We start from the raw sequence: 17787 nt of genomic DNA on the forward strand, positions 1-17787 counted from the left end.
ATTGGAGGTGGGATCCCTGGGCTCTGGTCTCGACACTTCACAGCTTGGGCTTCTGTATTTCCAGTTTTACAGGGACTGGGTGTTTCCCTAGCATCAGCTGTTCAAGTATATACTGTCATGATTTCTGCTCTATCTATTAAATATTTCACTCAACATCTTTCTTTGCCTAAATTTACTATTTGTGAAATCACCTGTTGATGTGCTCATACACATTAAAATTAAAAGTTCACTCAGGTAACACTTACGATCATCCCCATACTACCAGTGACACACTCTGGGAAATACTGAATTAGCTCTTTAAGGTCGCTTAAGGTTTTAAAAGTGTTTGCTTCTTTTTGCACAGCAAAGTAAACCACCAACAAAAGGAAAAGACAAACTACTGAATGCGAGAAAATGTTTGCAAATGATATGACCAATAAGGGATTAATATCCAACATATATAAAAAAGCATAGGTCAAAATAGCAAATAATTTAAAAAATGTGCAGAAGAACTGAATAGACATTTTTCCAAAGAAGAAATGCAGGTGGCCAACATGCACATGAAAAGATGCTCAATATTGCTAATCATCAGGGAAATGCAAATCAAAGCTATAATGAGATATCACCTCACACCTGTCAGAATGGCTGGTATCAAATAGTCTACAAATAACAAATATTGGCGAGGATGTGGAAATAAGGGAACCCTAGTGTACACTGTTTGTGGGAATGTAGATTGGTGCAGCCACTGTGGAAAACAGTATGGAGGTGTCTCAAAAAACTAAAAATAGAACTACCATGTGACCCAGCAATTCCACTCCTGGGTATATATCCAAAAAAACAAAGAAACTAATTTGAAAAGATACATACACCCCAATACTCATAGCAGAACTATTTATAATTGCAAAGACATGGAAACGACCTAAATGTCTGTCAACAGATGAATGGGTAAAGAAGATGTGGAATATATATATACAATGGAATACTATTCAGCCATAAAAATGAACAAAATTTTGCCATTTGCAGCAACGTGAATGGATTTGGAGAGCATTTTGCTAAGTGAAATAAGTTCAGACAGAGAAAGATAAATACTGTATGTTATCACTTATATGTGGAATCTAAAAAATAGAACAAACTGGTGAATATAACAAAAAAGAAGCAGACTCACAGATATAAGAGAGCAAACTAGTAGTTACCAGTGGGGAGGGGCAAATATATGGGTGGGGAATGGGAGGTACGAACTATTAGGCGTAAGATAAGTCAAGGATGTATTGCACAACATGGGGAATATAGCCAATAATTTTGTAATAACTTTAAATGGAAAGTAACCTTTAAAAATTGTAAAAAAATTTTAAAAAAAATTTAAGTGTTTGCTTCTATAACTAAGAAAACTCAAACAAGCAGAACTGATCATAGGAGAGAAAACAGGAGCTTGAGGATGACCTACTCTAGCAGCATCACTCCAGACTGTGCCCTGAACTACAGAGCAGAGGTTTGGTTGGTGAGAGGATTGGAATCTGGATCCGATTAAGCCCCAATGTTCTTACCAATACGACTCTGGAGCAGAGCTGGGCCCCCTGGAATCCTGGGTCTGTGGACGAACTCTTCAGTGGCCAGGTGACTGTCATCATCATTACAGTCGTCCGTTGTTTCCTCAGGCTCCCAGCCCCCTTCCTCCTGCTCATCCACCTCCATGTCACTGTCCCCCAGCCGGGGGAGAGCCACAGCCTCTCCTGGGCCATCTGAGGCTCTGATGGCCGTCCGAGCCCTCACCAGGGCCTCCAGCTCCTCATAGAAGGGGCAGGTCCCCGGCGGGTGGCTGCTCTTGGCTTTCCGGTAATTCCGTAGGAGATTTTTGACTCTGTAGCGACACTGCTCCAGGGTCCGCAGGAAGCCCTGTGCCCTCAGCCTTTCTGCAATGGCCCGGTACACCTGGCGGTTCTGGTGACAAGTCCGGAGTTTTTCAGAAAAAGGAGACTCACTCAAAATTGCCAGGAAAGTCTTAGTCTCCTCATAGCTCCAGTGCACACCTGATACTTTCACATCCTCCACGTCCCACTGATATCGTTCTTCCCAGGCCTTGGAATCCCTCCAGGCCAATGCCTGAGCTGGTTTTGTCTGCTCAGTATCCCAGCTGTAATCTTCAGGGTTCTTTTGTCCAGAATTTACAAATCTTGGACCCCAAAATTCTGGTCCTTGCTCTTGCTGGGAGATGATGGTTGGTTTTGAAACTGGAACTCCTATACAAAAGGAAGAAAAGACATGATTAAGTAGAAATGATCTGTTGAGCAAGGCGTTTGTCTAAGAAGTCCTTGAAACATTTGCCTGCAAGAAACTAAAGAGAAATTCCCAAGCTAATCCCTTAAGAAGTCTGGAAAGAAAGGGAGAGGTAACTAGAGGTAATCTCATCAGAAATATATTGACCTGTATGCTTTGTTCATTTGCTTTTTGGTTGGTGTTATGAAATACATCATGCAAAAGAGTCACTGTTACTGGTTCACAGATGGGCACATGCCCTAAATTAGTCAAATCAGAATAAATTTAACAGTTGGAGGAAAGGTTATGTGTGGTGTGAGTCTCTCTTGCTAGGAACTTGAGGTCTCAAATGCCATTGGCATCCACCTTTTGCCTACGACAAAAAATACCTTTAATATGAAGCTGACACAAAGAATGGCAGAGCAGACAGAAAGAAAGAACCCAGGTCCGCTGTGAAGTTGCTGAGCCAATACGTACTGTGGTTGGAGCATACCCTCCTCTGGACTTCCAATACTGTGAGAACATAAATTTCCATATTTCTCAAAACACTTAGCTGTGTTTAAAGGACAAATGTCCCAATAGCTCCCAACCACAGCAAATAGGAAGGCTTTAATTAAAATAGATATTTGAAGAAAACTAGATGAAAGAGTTTAGAGCTAAAAGAGGCTTAAGGATTCTGTAGTTCAGCATTTCCCAAAGGTTGTTCCTTTGAAAACTATTTTCCCCAGATATCATGTGTAAAAAGGGTACACTTTTCATCATGTGTAAAAAGGATACAGTGCCCAGCAAGTAGCCAACAGCTCCTAGTGTCTTACTTTACTGCCGTGAGTCAGACCTGCCACTGTCTCTCTACCTTATCCCACTCTCACGTCTAACTCTCCTCTTACTGATCCCAGGCTCCATGGGGAAATGTTCATTATTGTTTGACTTCCTGTGAAAATGTGCCTAAAGAGAAAGGGGTCTGTGCTGGTCATAAGGGCTTCAAGTATTTTGAGCCCTGTGATATTTATTTCTCATTGTAGTTTAAACACGTCAGTCTCCTGGGCTTAGTTCACTTGACTCTGCCCCGAGAGATGGACCTTGTTTGATGCTGAAAAGACTGGGTTTCTGGGCCAGCAGGCTGGGCGCAGCCCTGGGACGGTGGTGAATGTACTAAGGAAATAAAAGATAATGAGCGCTGAGAGGGCAGGCTCTTGGCAGCCAGCCTGCCGGCCCAGAAAACCACGCCCCACACCCCGTCCCTGCTGCCACAGTGCTGGCCACAAAGAGCACGTCTTCTCCCTAGGTCTGAAATTCCAGAGACTTCACAGAGCCATGAGTCTTAGGGAGTGATGAAACACTCCTTGGGAACTGAGTGTACTGGAAACCTGAGCGTATCTTATCCAGAGGGCACTGTTTCCTTACCCAGGGGCAGGCCGTTCCCACAGCTGTCTCCTGGGGGGTCCTTGCAGAACTCCTTCTCAGCGTGTCTGACGGGACCCAGGGCTTCCTGCGGGATGTACAACAGAAGGACGTCAAATGTCACTGACCCTTTAAAACAGCCTGGGAGTCCCACCAGGCCCCAGGAAATATAATGGACACAGCGACACCATGTGTGAGGCTAGCATCCTAAGGAGCAGCTTGACCCAGGAGAGGTCCAGTGGACGGGGGATGAGGGGCAGAGGCTCGCACCCTGCACCCGACAGCAGGGCAGAGAGAGAAGAGAGGAGCAGGGCAAGGGCACAGGAGAAGTAATGACAGGAAAGGAGGAACAAACAGCAGCTTACCTGAGACTCCACTGTCACCTCCCAATCTCCAACGCTTCCCATCTTTGGTAGAGTAGGGACTCGGGGAGTGAGGACAGCTGAGGAGGAGAAAATATCTCTGAAACCCAAGCTCTGGTTCTCAAAAAACCACCTCCCTCTCAGGTCCAGCTTTCCTAAACCCTTGCTTGGATCAAACTGAGACTATTCCTGTAGCCAGCGCAGACTTCCACTTTCTTTCCTTCTAGAGTATCTAGCTCCTAAGCTGCCATGTGTGAGATGTCAGCCCTGAACTCCTACGATCACCAGCCTGCCCCAGGCCCAGCCTGAACCTGCTACATGATTCAGCTACAGTGGGGTATGCTAACACCATTGGGAGCTTCATCTTCTTACTTCTCAGGGTGTCCATCAGTCACTACTGTCCCTGACTCTTGGTACTCACCACTCTCTTTCAAGGGCTGTAGTGCCATCTTGGTGTCTAGACGCTTGGGAAGGTCAGGACATGGATTCTTCACCCACTGCTTCTGGGACTGTCCCTCGGGCCAGTGATCTGCTGTCCACAGCTGGAAGCTCTGAGATTCCTTCACTGTCTTTAAGGACCTGGTCTCTTCTGCACACAGTTCCAGTTCCTACACACAGACAGCCAAAATTCCCAACCATAAGTTCAATAACTGGTAAGGCAGGGCATGTTCTTTTGAGTACAGCTGTGGTTCAGAGGTTAACAGGCTCTTTTTAAAAACCAAAGATGGCTTAACGTTTGACGACAAAGCCATCAGACTAATTTCAGTAAACATACCAGCATTTATACCACCAAATGAGTACCTTCTATTCAACACAGAAAGGCTATGCAAGTGTCTAAATGAGGCCACTATTACTCAAAACATTTTTGAATCATAACAAGATAAATTATGTAAAATTTTTGTGACATTAAAATAAAGATAAAAGTTAACCAGGTATATGTTAAAAGGCAAAAGGAAGCATAAAAGCAGATACAACTATAACTCTAAATGTAATTGCTCTAAATATTCCTGCTGAAAGGCAAAGAAAATTCAAAGAATTGTTGATGGAATCTTAAAATGAAATGAAAGAATGTGCTGTTTCAGAAAGGCACATCTGATCTCAAAACAGAAAGATACGCAGGGATAAGGCACTGTAACTCAAAAAGAAAACAGAAGTGGCAATTTTAATTTCAATGTAGAAGTTTAGGCAAAAAAGTACTCAGAGATATGGAGAATATACATATAATAAAAGGAAATACTCAATTAAGAGATAACATTACCCAATTCAGCTCTATCAATCATAAAACTAATTTCTTATCTCTCTCTCAATTGGTTCCAAATTCAGAGGTAGTGGTTGAGATGTTATTTCCTGGCCCTAAAACCCCAACAATAGAACAATCTCATTGTGTCACAGAAACACCTAACTTTAAAAAAAGTATTACAATTTTTTCAATAGGCATTTTCAATACTCACATCGTTCAAAAATAGAAAATATACACAAGGATATAATCAGTGAAAATACCCCATCCCCACCTGTCTCCATTCCACCTGCCCAGTATCTTCCTGGACTCCTCACCACAGGTAAACACGGTTCTTCTGCATCCTTTCAAGTTTCTTTATATACATGCAACTGTAAATATATTTTCTTATTTTCCCCATTTTTACACAAAAGATAGCAACTATATATATATACATTGCCCTGAACCTTATTATTTTTACCCAAAATAATATCCGTCTTCATCAAACTTTCTTATTGAGTTTGCCAAACTTCACTCCAAAAATCTTTTGGCCAATCTGAAAACTCAAATCCGCTCTCACAGAGAGGAACTTTGTCTTTGAGAAGATATATAAGAATGGGCCATGATCATCAAAAGCCATTCCCAGTGAGGGGACCCAACAATGTCCTGTGTGGTTCACAGAGAGAAAACACCTGTTTATCAACATTTTAAGAAAATAATAACTTTGTGTTCAAGATAAAAATAACTTTGTTATGGTTACAATCTTATAACCCACAGAAGTACTGTGGACTAGACTCAACAATAATCCTCACTCCCAGCCCTAGCTCCTCCAACTATTGCTACACCTAAGCAAAGATTCTCCTTCTATGGATGGTCATTGTAGACACAGAAAGAAGTAGATTCAAGTGACAATCAGGAGGCAAAAATTCAGTAGGATATTGGTTGGGGTAAGGTGAATTAAGAATCCATCAAATGTGGTACATATATACAATGGAATACTACTCAGCCATAAAAAAGAATGAAATAATGCCATCTGCAGCAACATGGATGCAACTAGAGATTATCATACTAAGCGAAGTAAGTCAGAAAGAGAAAGACAAATACCATACAATATTACTTATATATATGGAATCTAAAATATGACATAAATGAACCTATCTACGAAGCAGAAACAGACTCACAGACATAAAGAACAGACTTGTGGTTGCCAAAGGGAGGGGAGTCAGGGGAGAGATGGATTGGGAGTTTGGGGTCAGCAGATGCAGACTATTATATATAGAATGGAAAAAAAACAAGGTCCTACGGTATAGCACAGGGAACTATATTCAGTATCCTGTGATAAACCATAATGGAAAATAATATAAAAAAGAATGTATATATATGTATAACTGAGTCACTTTGCTGTAGAGCAGAAATTAACACAACATTGTAAATCAACTGTACTTCAGTAAAAAAAAAAATCCATCAAAAATGCCTGTGCACCACACTAAAACCTGCACATGGATGTGTATAGCCACTTTATTCACAATTGCCAAAACTTGGAAGCAACCAAGAGGTCCTTGAGTAGGTGAATAGACAAATAAACCATGGTACATCCAGACAATGGAATATTATTCAGCACTGAGAAGAAATGAGCTATCAAGCCATGAAAAGGCATGGAGGAACCTTAACGCACATTACAAATTGAAAAGAGCCAATCTGAAAAGGCTATACACTGTATGAGTCCAACTATATGACATTCTGGAAAAGGCAAAACTATGAAGATAGTAAAAAGATCTGTGGCTTTGTGGTTGCCAGAAATTAGGGGGAAAGGAGGGATGAATAGGTGGAGCACAGACGATTTTCAGGGCAGTGAAACGATTCTGTACGATACTATAATGGTGGACACAGGCCGTTATACATTTGTCCACATCCACAGAATGTACAGCACCCAGAGTGAACCCTAACATAAACATAGTCTGTATTTCTGTCTACCGACATTACTGCTGTAGGCATCCAAAGCGATCACATATGTAAAAAGATTCTGTTAAGTATAAAACACAATACAAATTAAATGTACTGTGAATACGGTACTGAGAGGCGGCTTAGAGCAGTGGTTACAAATCCTGGCTTCAGAATCAGACTGCCTGAATTCAAATCCTGCCTCTACCATCTAGTAGCCAGTGACCTTGAGCCAACTACCTTTCTCTCTCCCTTGCTTCAGTCTCCTCATGGGTAAAATTAGGCTAACGGTATCTATCTCATTTAACTGGTGACAGGATTAAATGAGTTAATACATGGAAAGCACTTAGTACAGTGCCTGGTACATGGTACTGTTCAATAAATGTCAGATGCTTGATAATATTATTATTGTGGTTTTGGCAATTATCAACCTAGCTGCAGCCCCACTACCTTGCCCGACCTGTTCCTTGGAGAACAGACTATTTGCCTCACCCGCTGGCCCGCGGCCCGCGCCTCTCGGTGCCAATCCTCCACCAGGGCCACCGCCTCCTCGCCACTCTCAGGGTGGCGCGCCTGTACCCAGGCCTGGACCTCCCTGGGTAAGATAGTCAGGAACTGCTCCAGCACCAGCAACTCCAGTATCTGCTCTTTGAGGCGGATCTCCGGCCTCAGCCAGTGACAGCAGAGTGCCCAGAGCTGGCTGAAGGCCTCGTGGGGTCCCGCCGCATCCCTGTACCGGAACTGCCTGAAGCGCTGGCGGGAGGCCTCGGGGCCAGGGCCAGGGTCATGGTCCTTCTCCCGGGGTTGGGAGTCCGGTCTCCACGAGTCCTCCTCCAGCTTGACAATCAAGAGTTCTTCAGGCTCTGGTGGCGGGGAGGCCTGGGCCCGGGCTTCCAGGGCTACAGCCATGGTCTCGCCTGGATGCCTCCTTTCAGCTGGCCGTCCTTGTCCAGCGTCTTCCTGCATCTGTAGTGTGTCCTCAAGGGGCTCCTGGGAGAGGAAATGCTCCCCCAGCCTCTGAAGGCAGAAAGACAAGGGACAGTGTGAGCAAGAGGACCAGCAGCCTCACCTTCCCCACTCCCCACACACCTTCCACTGCTCTGCGTGGGGTGGGACTGCTAAGAAACACCCTTTCCCGTAAGCAGGAAGTTAGTCCACAATCTACCACCAAACCAGCCGCCGGCACACCTTGGAGGAAGACAGCACAGTATTAAATCCTCCGGGACACCCTAAACGCCTGAGCTGGGCATCAAGGCTGCCATGATTGGTCCCAGCCCAGCCCTCCTCCCTCTACATGTGTCCCAAGTCTGACCTTCCCTCAAGTTGCTTTCCAAATGTCGCCCCCTCCATAAGGTCTTTCTTCCTGGGCCTTAAGCTTTCCTCTAAGAGTGCTCTCCTTGCAAAATCCCTCACTCTACACTCTCCCTTGGTCATCCCACCCACTTGCCATTTTTCACCATCTCTAAACTGATGACTCCCAAAACTCCAGCCGAGACCTGTCTCCAGACTCCAAAGTCCAACCACCTACAAGGCATTTCCACTTGACTCTTTCTTAGGCACCTCCAACTCAATGGGTCAAAAACTGAATTCATCATTTTCTCTTGAAAACCTTTCCCTCTTCTGGAGCTCTCCATCCAGTGAAGGCACCACCTTCCATCAAGGTACCCATGCCAGAAACGTGGTCATCATATTTTTCCAAATTTCCCACATCCATTCATCACCAAGCTGGGTCTTCTTGGCCTTCTCAGCATCTCCATCCCCAGCCAGTGTCACCTCCTTGTCCAAAAATACATCATGCTTTCACTTGATCAGCCCCCTAACTCATGTCCCTGCCTTCACTCCCCTCACCCCAACCCCTGATTCATTCTTCACACAACCAGATGAGATCAAAATCTGACCATGTCACTTCCCTGCTAAACACCCTGCACTGGCCTCCCATTGCCCTCAGGATAAAGGGCAAGCCTTGCCCAAGTCTCCACCTCATCTCTTGACCACGCTCCCACTTGGCAGGGTGTTTCAGGCACGGCTTGTGGCTCCTGCAACGGGCTGCCCTCTGAACCCTCCCACACGCCACCGTCTCCTTTGGGAACAGTCTCGTCCCTTCCTTCATGCAGCTGTTAGCTGAAATTGTACTTTTTCCAAGCAGCCCTCCCTGTGCCCTGAAACAAGATTCAATCCTCAGCCACATGCTCCCCTGCCACCTTAGGTGTTCTCTACCATTACCCTCATGATACTTCATTGTAATTATCTTACCCACTAGATCGTATGCTTCCTAAGGGACCTAGCACAGCACTCAGCACACAGAGGAAGCACTCAGTAACAGTGAAATAATGGCCAACTGATAACGGCGATGTGTCATGAAGCAAGGATTATAATTAATCACTTTCTAGATTAAAAAACAGAGAATGACCTTCTTGCTGATGTCAAAAGGAATTCTTTTCTCCTCTTTATTTCCATCTCTGTGACACTTCCCATGTTCTACATTGTACTAGAGGGCTGTGTGTACACATGTGTGTCCCCAGAAAGATTACAGCCTCACTGAGGGCAAGGAATATAGCTGACTCTTTTTTTTCACACCCCTCCCCTCCGCCACCCCACAATAAGCAAGGTGCAGTAAACACAGGAGGCTCTCAGTAAATGCTTGTTGAGTGAACGCCTGGGGGTTGCTTCTTTTACACAATGAAGACTCTGAGGACACTCACGCTGGGTTATCTGGAAAAATGAGCTCTCTGCGTCACTCCCAACAGATATAGATAACATTAAAAACACCCACTCACAGGAGGCTGCTAGCTGCTTCCAAGTGGGAATGACACAGCTGAATTGAGAATGGAGGGAGGGTGATATTTCGATTTTAGGCCATCTGACTGGACTGTCTGCAAACAGGCAAGGGTGATGAAAAATAAAGGCTTGTCCTAAGGACCTCCACACACATAGGGAGAGGCTAGGAACACAACTCATGACCACCTGGCAACTTCCTGCTTGTCCTTCAGCTACCAGCTCAATGTCACCTCACCTGTTAAGAGTTTCTTGACATGCCCTTGTCATGCCCAGCTCCCATCCCCAGTCTCCAAAAATCACCTCCCCTCATCCTGTGTGCCCAAAGCACTTGGCACGTACTTCTAACATAGGTGTTACCTGACACTATTGTAGTTACCTGTTCTTACATCTGACAGTCCCATTAGATTGTATTGCTAGAGCCACTACTGTATCTTACCCATTTCTGCATCCACAGTGCCCAACCCAGTGTCTGATAAATAGCAGGGCCATCGGAAATTTTGGCTTTTATTAAAATGGTAAATCGGATACATCAAAAGCCTAATGGGCTATGGAAGGTCCATAACTTACATCGAGCTAAAGAATTAACCTTTCATGAAATTTCTTTTTTAACCACACCTTAATCATGCACCAGTCCAAACACATTTGCATCACTGTCTCACACGAAGACTAATTCGCCAGTCATCTGCAGAGTCCCACTATGGACCCTGCACTGTACTGGGAGCTAAAGCGCCAACAGTGAGTAAGACAAACAGTCTCCACCTTCATCAAAGTTACAGTCTAATGAGAGAGACAGTCAAGAAAGCAAGCAAAGAGGTGTATGCTCCGGCACAGAGCGGACACTAACAAAAACAGGCAATTAGTAGCCCCACCAGGCCCAAAGAGTCTCAGATAATAGGCATTTTCTTCTGGGAATACTTGAAAGTTGCAAAGGTCAGTTTCAAATACAATCTGAAAGATTTTTCTGCTACTCTCTTAGACAAATATGAATAGCAGTCTAGCCACAGAGGGAGGTCAACACAGTCAGCAAAGCAGACTTCACACAGAGCTGACAGAGGAAAAATGGACAACGGCATTCCTCAGTCCTGAGACTACCAGAAATATGGGGGCGCACTAGGATCAGCAACCTCAAAGAGTAGCCATTTACTGAGTGCCCACGGGGTGCCAGCCTTGGCGCTAAGTGTTCTACATTCATGATCTCACTGAATCTTCCAGGCAAGCAGCTGAGGAGTCATTAGTGTTGAGCTGACTTACACTGATCTGTAACTTACACATACTAAATTACGTACAAACACCAGAAAGAGAAGGAAAGGACATAATTTAAATAGTGCAGCCAGTTCCATTCACTATGTGTCTATTCCAGAGCACGTGGTGATGATACCCATGACTCTGCTGGTCCCCAGACTGATTCAGCTCCCCCCAGCCTCTTTCCACTGAGAGTGAGCAGAGTGTCTTTCATACATTGTGGTCACTAAACACAAGCCAGCTCTTTAATCTAACGTTCAACCAATAAACCCCAGCTGTGCTATTAGCTTATTAAAAGACGGCACGTTGGTTTCTAAATGGCTCCTAGCCAAAGGATTTTCAAGCTGACTGTGATTTTTGGCTAAATGTGATTTTCACCTTCTGTGCTGACGTTAGAATATGATTAGCCCGTAAGATATGACTTCACTACGTCCCCAATTCACATATAGGGAACTGAGCTTCTATGAAGATTCATGTGAGGTTCCACAACCAGCACGTGGTAGAGTTGGGATCTAAGCCCAGTTTTCTCCAGTCATTTTTCTTAAACATCACACAGAGCCTCCTCTAGGTTGGCCAGTATTCCAAACCCCTGAGAAGATGGTATGGAGAGTGCAAAGAACATGAAGGCAAGAGGGAGCAGATCAGGGTTCCAGTTCCGCTCCTGCCTTTTACCAGCTGTGTGACTTTGCACAGGTCATGTAGCCTCGGCAGCTGCCTATCTAGACTGCAGCTAACAGCCAGACTCTACTCAGCAGCTGCCCCAGGCTCCCCAATTAGTGAGATGGGAACACAGCAAAGAAACAGGGAGGCTAGAATCAACGGTTACAAATTTAAATGGCTATGGGTCAGGCAATGTAAGTGAGTACACGAGTGGAGTGGGGACTGCAGCCAACTACAGAGCACCAGGACACACATTGGCCCAGTGTTCCCAGGCCTTCCAACTTTTCCCAGAGAAGCTAGAACTCTGCAATTCTAAATGTTGGCAACCAACTCAAAATTGTTTCAAACACCATAAGGATTAAATAGAGGATGATGGTAGGCTTCACTCAGCATGGGCTGTCACTTTGCCACCTTCCAGCTAAATGATCTCAAAGGTCTCTTCCAATAGCCAGGAAGACCTAGAAAGGGTACAGATTCCTCTCAGCAATGAGGGATCTGCCAGTAAAGCCAGGATCCCTTCATAAACCCAGGGAAGCTGAGGGGCATCCTGGCTCCTGTGGATGTGGACATGGTTAGTGGGGCGCCAGCGAACAGTGGGCTGGAATAGAAGCTCTGCCCCAGTCCCATGGGAAAGGTCAAGACTAGTCTGTGACCTGCAAAAAGAAAGAAACTCGGAGTTCCCGAAGGCTATCAAGCTCACTTGGCTGACAGTCCAGGCTACTGCTTAAAGCAGCCAGACCTTACACTTACGGGCTTAAACCAGGGAGAGCAAATAGGTTTCATTCAAGGCACCAACTTCAGTCAACTGTGCTAAGGATTCTGAATCCCATGTGAGTATGTGTTGTGACCAATGAGTTGTGACTTCCAGACACAGGAGGGGGAGTAGCAGCACACACTCCGTGTATTTGCCACCGCTGGCTTAAACTCCCATAAGCACTGAATCAGCTTCCAGCAAAGACGGCCCTGACAGGCAGGAGAAGACTAAAGCTCACACCCATGGAAATCCACTGGACGAAGCAGTTTTCAAGCCTGGTATAGCAAAGCTCACCCTGGATGGTCTTTATTGACATATTCATCAAGCATTTACTGACTTATTTGATTTACATCAAGTACTTACTACTCTGGGCTGGGCAGTGGGGAAATGGAGGTGATGCAGAAACTGTTCCTGTCCTGGAGATGCACACAGTACAGTGGAAGAGACAAAAAAGGAAAAAAAAAACCCACAGATAATTATGATCAAATGTGGTAAATGCAATAAAAGAGGTCTGTGGGAGCTGGGGTGGGGGGTGACTTGAACAAAGTAACCTTTGAGTTGGTTCTAGAACAAAGAATGGTTCTCTTAGCAGAGAATGGGGGGGGGTGGGGGAGTGTATTCTCAGCAGACAGACCAGCATGTATAATGGTGGAAAACCAAACAGCCTCCCCGAGATATGGGGATAACCTTGACAACACGAAGATCAGGCTGGAAAGGGAGTTCATTAAGGGTCTTGAATGTCAGGCTAAGGTGTTCAGACTTAATTCCATAGGTGATGGGAGTTAATGAAGCTTTTTAAGTAGAAGGCCAAATCTGATTTGCGTTCAATAGATCACGGTAGCTACAATGTGTTTGTCCAAACTGGGGAGGTGAAATGGTGTAGGCTTCAGCAAAAACCCTGACAAAGAAATGTCTCAAGATACATTAAGGAAACTGAAAGATCTGAATATTCCTGGATGTGGAAGAATGCAAGAGGAATCAGAGGGCGCCTGGTAAAGTGGATGTTGGTACCATTCACTTCCATCAGGCAGAAGGAAAGAGGTGCAGGTTTGGGGAGGAACACAACAGCCAGTCCCACCCACTGAGTTCCAGAGGTCAAGACCATTAAAGAAAGTGTACGGGGGTATCAACTTTGATGTTTGTTTTAGATGAGCAGGTAGGGGCTGGAACACTATTTTTAAGGTCCGGCTTCATGCTCAGGCCCACTCACCTTCACTTCTTGTAGGGCCCCAGAATCCTCTATCCTTCCCTATAAGGTCTCCAGACCCTTCCACCTTCAGAACCTCCCCCGGTCCCCTCACCTACACACCCTTCTAAGAACCTCCACTGCCAGGGCCTTCTATCTCCCTCCGCATCCCCGACCCCTCTATGACCCTTTCCATCTCCGGACGCTTCATCCTCTGACCGCCCCTCACCCCCACCCCACATAAAAGCTTCCTTCTCCCCTCTCACCTTCCCCGGCCCCCCGTGACACCACCAACTCCTAAGTCTCCAGCCTAGAGCCTTGAGTCTCAGCTGCCCCCGCCCCGCCACCCGGACTCACCCACCGAGACACCCACTTCACAACAGGGCGGAAGTGTTCCAGGGCTCGCGCAGGGAATGCTGGGACGCGGAGTCCGAGCGGCGCCACCCCGGGAATGGAGCATCTGGGACTACAACTCCCAGAAGGAACAGTGGGAGCGCCGGTGGGCGGCACCCACCCCTTGCGGCCTTTCAGATGCCGTCAGCCAATAGATGCGTCACTCCTCCGGGTCCCTGGCACCGGAACAAATCGGAACAGAGTCTAAGCGTGAGGGTGGGGCCTGTTGTGATCCCGGTCCTTTCCACAAGCTCCGGGGTAACATCACCGCCCAGTGGGAGGGCATTCAAGGAGAAGGGGCGGGGTGTATTGAAGGGGCGAAGCGAGAGCCCGAGGCCCTGGAGAGATCAAAGGAGAAACAGTAAGAAATAAGGGAGAGAGGGTGACTAGAGGTGAGCAGACTGGTGGGCGGGAGAGAGTTGAACAATTGTAGGTTCAATTTCCAGCTCACAGTTAAGCTGCGTAACTTTGGATCAATTGAGAACCTCGCTTTCTTCACCTGTGAAGTGAGGATAATAATAGCATCCATGTCGCTGGGTTTTTGTGAAGCTTACTGGGATAATACACCTAAAACATTAGCTCAGAACTTGGGTCCTAATAGCGAATATTAGCTATTATTATGTAAATCAGTTAGTATGGAACTTGGCACTTCCTGGGTGTTGGAAGAATGTTAATCGTTATTAGAATAATAATCACAACAATTTTAATATAAATGCAGTTGCTTTGTTCCGTTGTGAATACTTTGGAGTATGAGCAATCTAATAATGGGTTTGAGAATGTGGGTTTTGTAGTCAGAAACGGATTCAAATCCCAGCCCAACGACTTAATAGCTGTGTGTCCTTGAACGAATTATCGCGTCTCTTTTGTCTTCAGTTTTTTTCCTCGGTAAAATGCAGGTGATATAACAGAACCTACATTGCAGGGTATTGTGAAGATTAGATGAGTTAATGCAGGTAAAGCATGATCTCTGAAGTCAAGGTGCTTGTGTTTGAAACGTCTTACTTTCAAATTCAGGATGTAGGCCTTTCCACTCACCAGTTGTGAAACCTTGGGCAAATTACTTAACCTCTTTATGCCTCCGTGTTCTTATCTATAAAATGGGAATTATAATAATGGCATCTACCTGCTAGGGTTTGTAAGAGGAATAAATGGGGAAAAATAGGTAAAGACCTTGGTACGTGTCTGGCAGAAGGAGTTTAATAATCATTAGCTATTATTATTTTTACTAACAGTTATGAGATTTGGGGGAAATTGACAGTACCTAGCATATGGCAAGTGCTCAACACATGTTAGCTATTGTTAAAATTAAGGGAATTCTATATCTTAATTTTAAAGACCCAATTCAAAGCGCTTGTCCCCTGTGAAATATGTTCCAACTCATTGGTAGTAATAATTCATGTGATTTTACTCAGTGAATGTAACAGCAACCTACAAGCACTCATTGTTGTTGAAACCTCACAACAACCCTATGAGGTGGGTATTATTATCCCCAATTTAAAAGGGGGAAATGAGGGCTTAGACAGGTGAAGTGACCTGCTTGAGATCAAATAGCTAATATGAGCCAGGGCTGGGATTTGAACTTCGGGGCATATAACTCCAAAGGTTTCTTCTCGGCCCCATACCTGCATAAGGAAAAGATCACGGGTGGAGCAGGGCGCTGAGTGGGGAGAGAGACGGTGCAGCGGTGTGAGGTGCTAGGAGAACTGGAGACATTTAAGACTCAGAGCGTCAGACTCTGAAGCTGGAAAGGCAGCTTTGCAGGGTCAGGTAAGAACGTCATCTTCAGGTTCACCTGCCCTGAAGGGGAGGAATGGAGGTGAGGATGCACAGGGAGAGGACACCATTAGGACACAAGAGGGCGCCCCTCACCCTAAATCCAGCCTGGAATTTTTCCATGCTTTCCCTCAGCCTCTAATTAATGCCTGGCATTTTACAGGAGAGGAAAACTAAGGCCCCAGGAGGCCAAGCACCCTGCCCAGTGTCATACAGAAATAAACAACAGAGCCTGAACTAGATCCCAGTTCTCTGCTCCAGCATCCACCAACATTTTTTTCTGTCCACAGTTGTCTATCAAGACCCTCTCTGCACTGGGCTAGCATTAGGCTCTAAGGATGCAGAGATGAATCAAACCTGGTCCCTGTCCTCAGAGCCTGATCTCTAAACTTGCCCAATCGAGTTTCCTGTTAGTAAATTAGCAACGTTCCCTATTAGCAAAAACATTTTTAAGCACACACGCCCAATATATGTGTATTTATCTACTTATAAACGATATACATGTACGTATATAATTACATGAAAAGCTAACTTTTATTGAACATTTACAATGCAGTATTAGGTCCTGCTCTCAGTACTTTATATGTATTAAGTCATTTAGCCTCTCAAAGTCCTTTGATAGAGTGTCTAATACTATTCCATATTACTAAAGCCATATGGCTAAAAAGCAGGCAGTCTAGCTTGAGAATAAAGTGAGATTAGAAACAAAATAGAAATAGAAGTTTTAACACTTTCTTCCTAAACTCCAGTGGCTCATCTTGTGCACCCCCCCTTTGAAAACCATTGCTCAGGAGTCTTCCAGGGGCTTTCCTGATAGCACAGTGGTTTAAAATCCGCCTGCCAGTGCAGGGGACACAGGTTCATGCCCTGGTCTGGGAAGATCCCACATGCTGCAGAGCAACTGAGCCCATGCACCACAACTACTGAGCCTGCACTCTAGAGCCTGCAAGCCACAACTACTGAGCCCACGTGCCACAACTACCAAAGCCCATGTGCCTAGAGCCCGTGCTCCACAACAAGAGAAGCCACCACAATGAGAAGCCTGCACACCGCAACGAAGAGTAGCCCCTGCTCGCCACAACTAGACAAAGCCCGTGCACAGCAACGAAGACCCAACACAGCCAAAACTAAATAAATTTATTAAAAAAAAAAAAAAGTCTCCCAGACCTGTGAAGGCCAGTACAGTGTGATCAGTACTTTGAGAAAGGGAAGTGCAGGAGATTGTGGGAACACAGAGGCAGCAGTTTACCCAGGTTGGGAGATCAGGATGGCTTCCGGTCATGGCTGAGCTGAATCTTAAAGGATACTTAAAGGATACTTTTCTCCCCAGAGGAAAGAAATTGGGGGAAAGGGTGTTCTTGGGTGAAGGAGCAGCATGTGCAAAGGCCCAGAGGCAAGAGCACATGGTGTTCTGGGAGTACAAGTAGTTTAGCACGGCTAGAGCACAGAGTGTCAAGGGGGCAGGTTCCCCTCCCAGTGCTGCTATGAGGCTCAAACAAGATGACAGAAATGACCGTGCCTTTGTGTTCTTATTGAGGGAACAGGCAATCAATATGCTGCCTCCTGGACAGTATCCCAGCTTTTTGGTCCTCAGCTGCCAATTCCTCTATAAGCCAAGGGGCCCCTTTGCCCCTTGAAGATCTAGTTGAACTTGGCCTGGACCCCATTCCACAGCTTAAGAGTGCTCAGAGCCCTCCTTCCATCCCCATACTCTCCATCAATTCCCAACTTTATTTCCTCTGGGCTACAGTTTCCATGACCCCAACCCCTTTGCCCTCTGCCTCATGTGGGTTTCCATCAAAAACAAAAAGTCCAATTAAGCCGAGAACTTCATGGATTTAGTAGGTTT

The 17787-nt window shown here is 45.5% G+C and overlaps 1 protein-coding gene across 4 annotated transcripts in view; it reads right to left on the minus strand.

The window, feature by feature from the left end:
- The window catches only part of ZSCAN20 (zinc finger and SCAN domain containing 20), a 29592-nt gene extending 15420 nt beyond the window's left edge, over nt 1-14172 (minus strand). For 2 of the 4 annotated variants that reach the window (XM_070045564.1, XM_030870177.2), the window contains exons 1-6: nt 14130-14162; nt 7645-8169; nt 4417-4603; nt 3999-4075; nt 3637-3721; nt 1524-2216 (exon numbers count right to left, since the gene is read on the minus strand). In XM_070045564.1, coding sequence (XP_069901665.1) covers nt 1524-2216; nt 3637-3721; nt 3999-4075; nt 4417-4603; nt 7645-8118 — 1516 coding nt within the window. In that variant the 5' untranslated portion in view covers nt 8119-8169; nt 14130-14162. Of the gene's footprint in view, nt 1-1523; nt 2217-3636; nt 3722-3998; nt 4076-4416; nt 4604-7644; nt 8170-12949; nt 13003-14129 lie in introns of all 4 variants that reach the window. The other 2 variants (XM_060308147.1, XM_060308158.1) reach the window with 2 other exon arrangements.
- Between the last annotated feature and the right edge of the window lie 3615 nt (nt 14173-17787).

This window comes from Globicephala melas, chromosome 1 (assembly GCF_963455315.2).
Source record: "Globicephala melas chromosome 1, mGloMel1.2, whole genome shotgun sequence".
NCBI classification, from domain to species: domain Eukaryota; kingdom Metazoa; phylum Chordata; class Mammalia; order Artiodactyla; family Delphinidae; genus Globicephala; species Globicephala melas.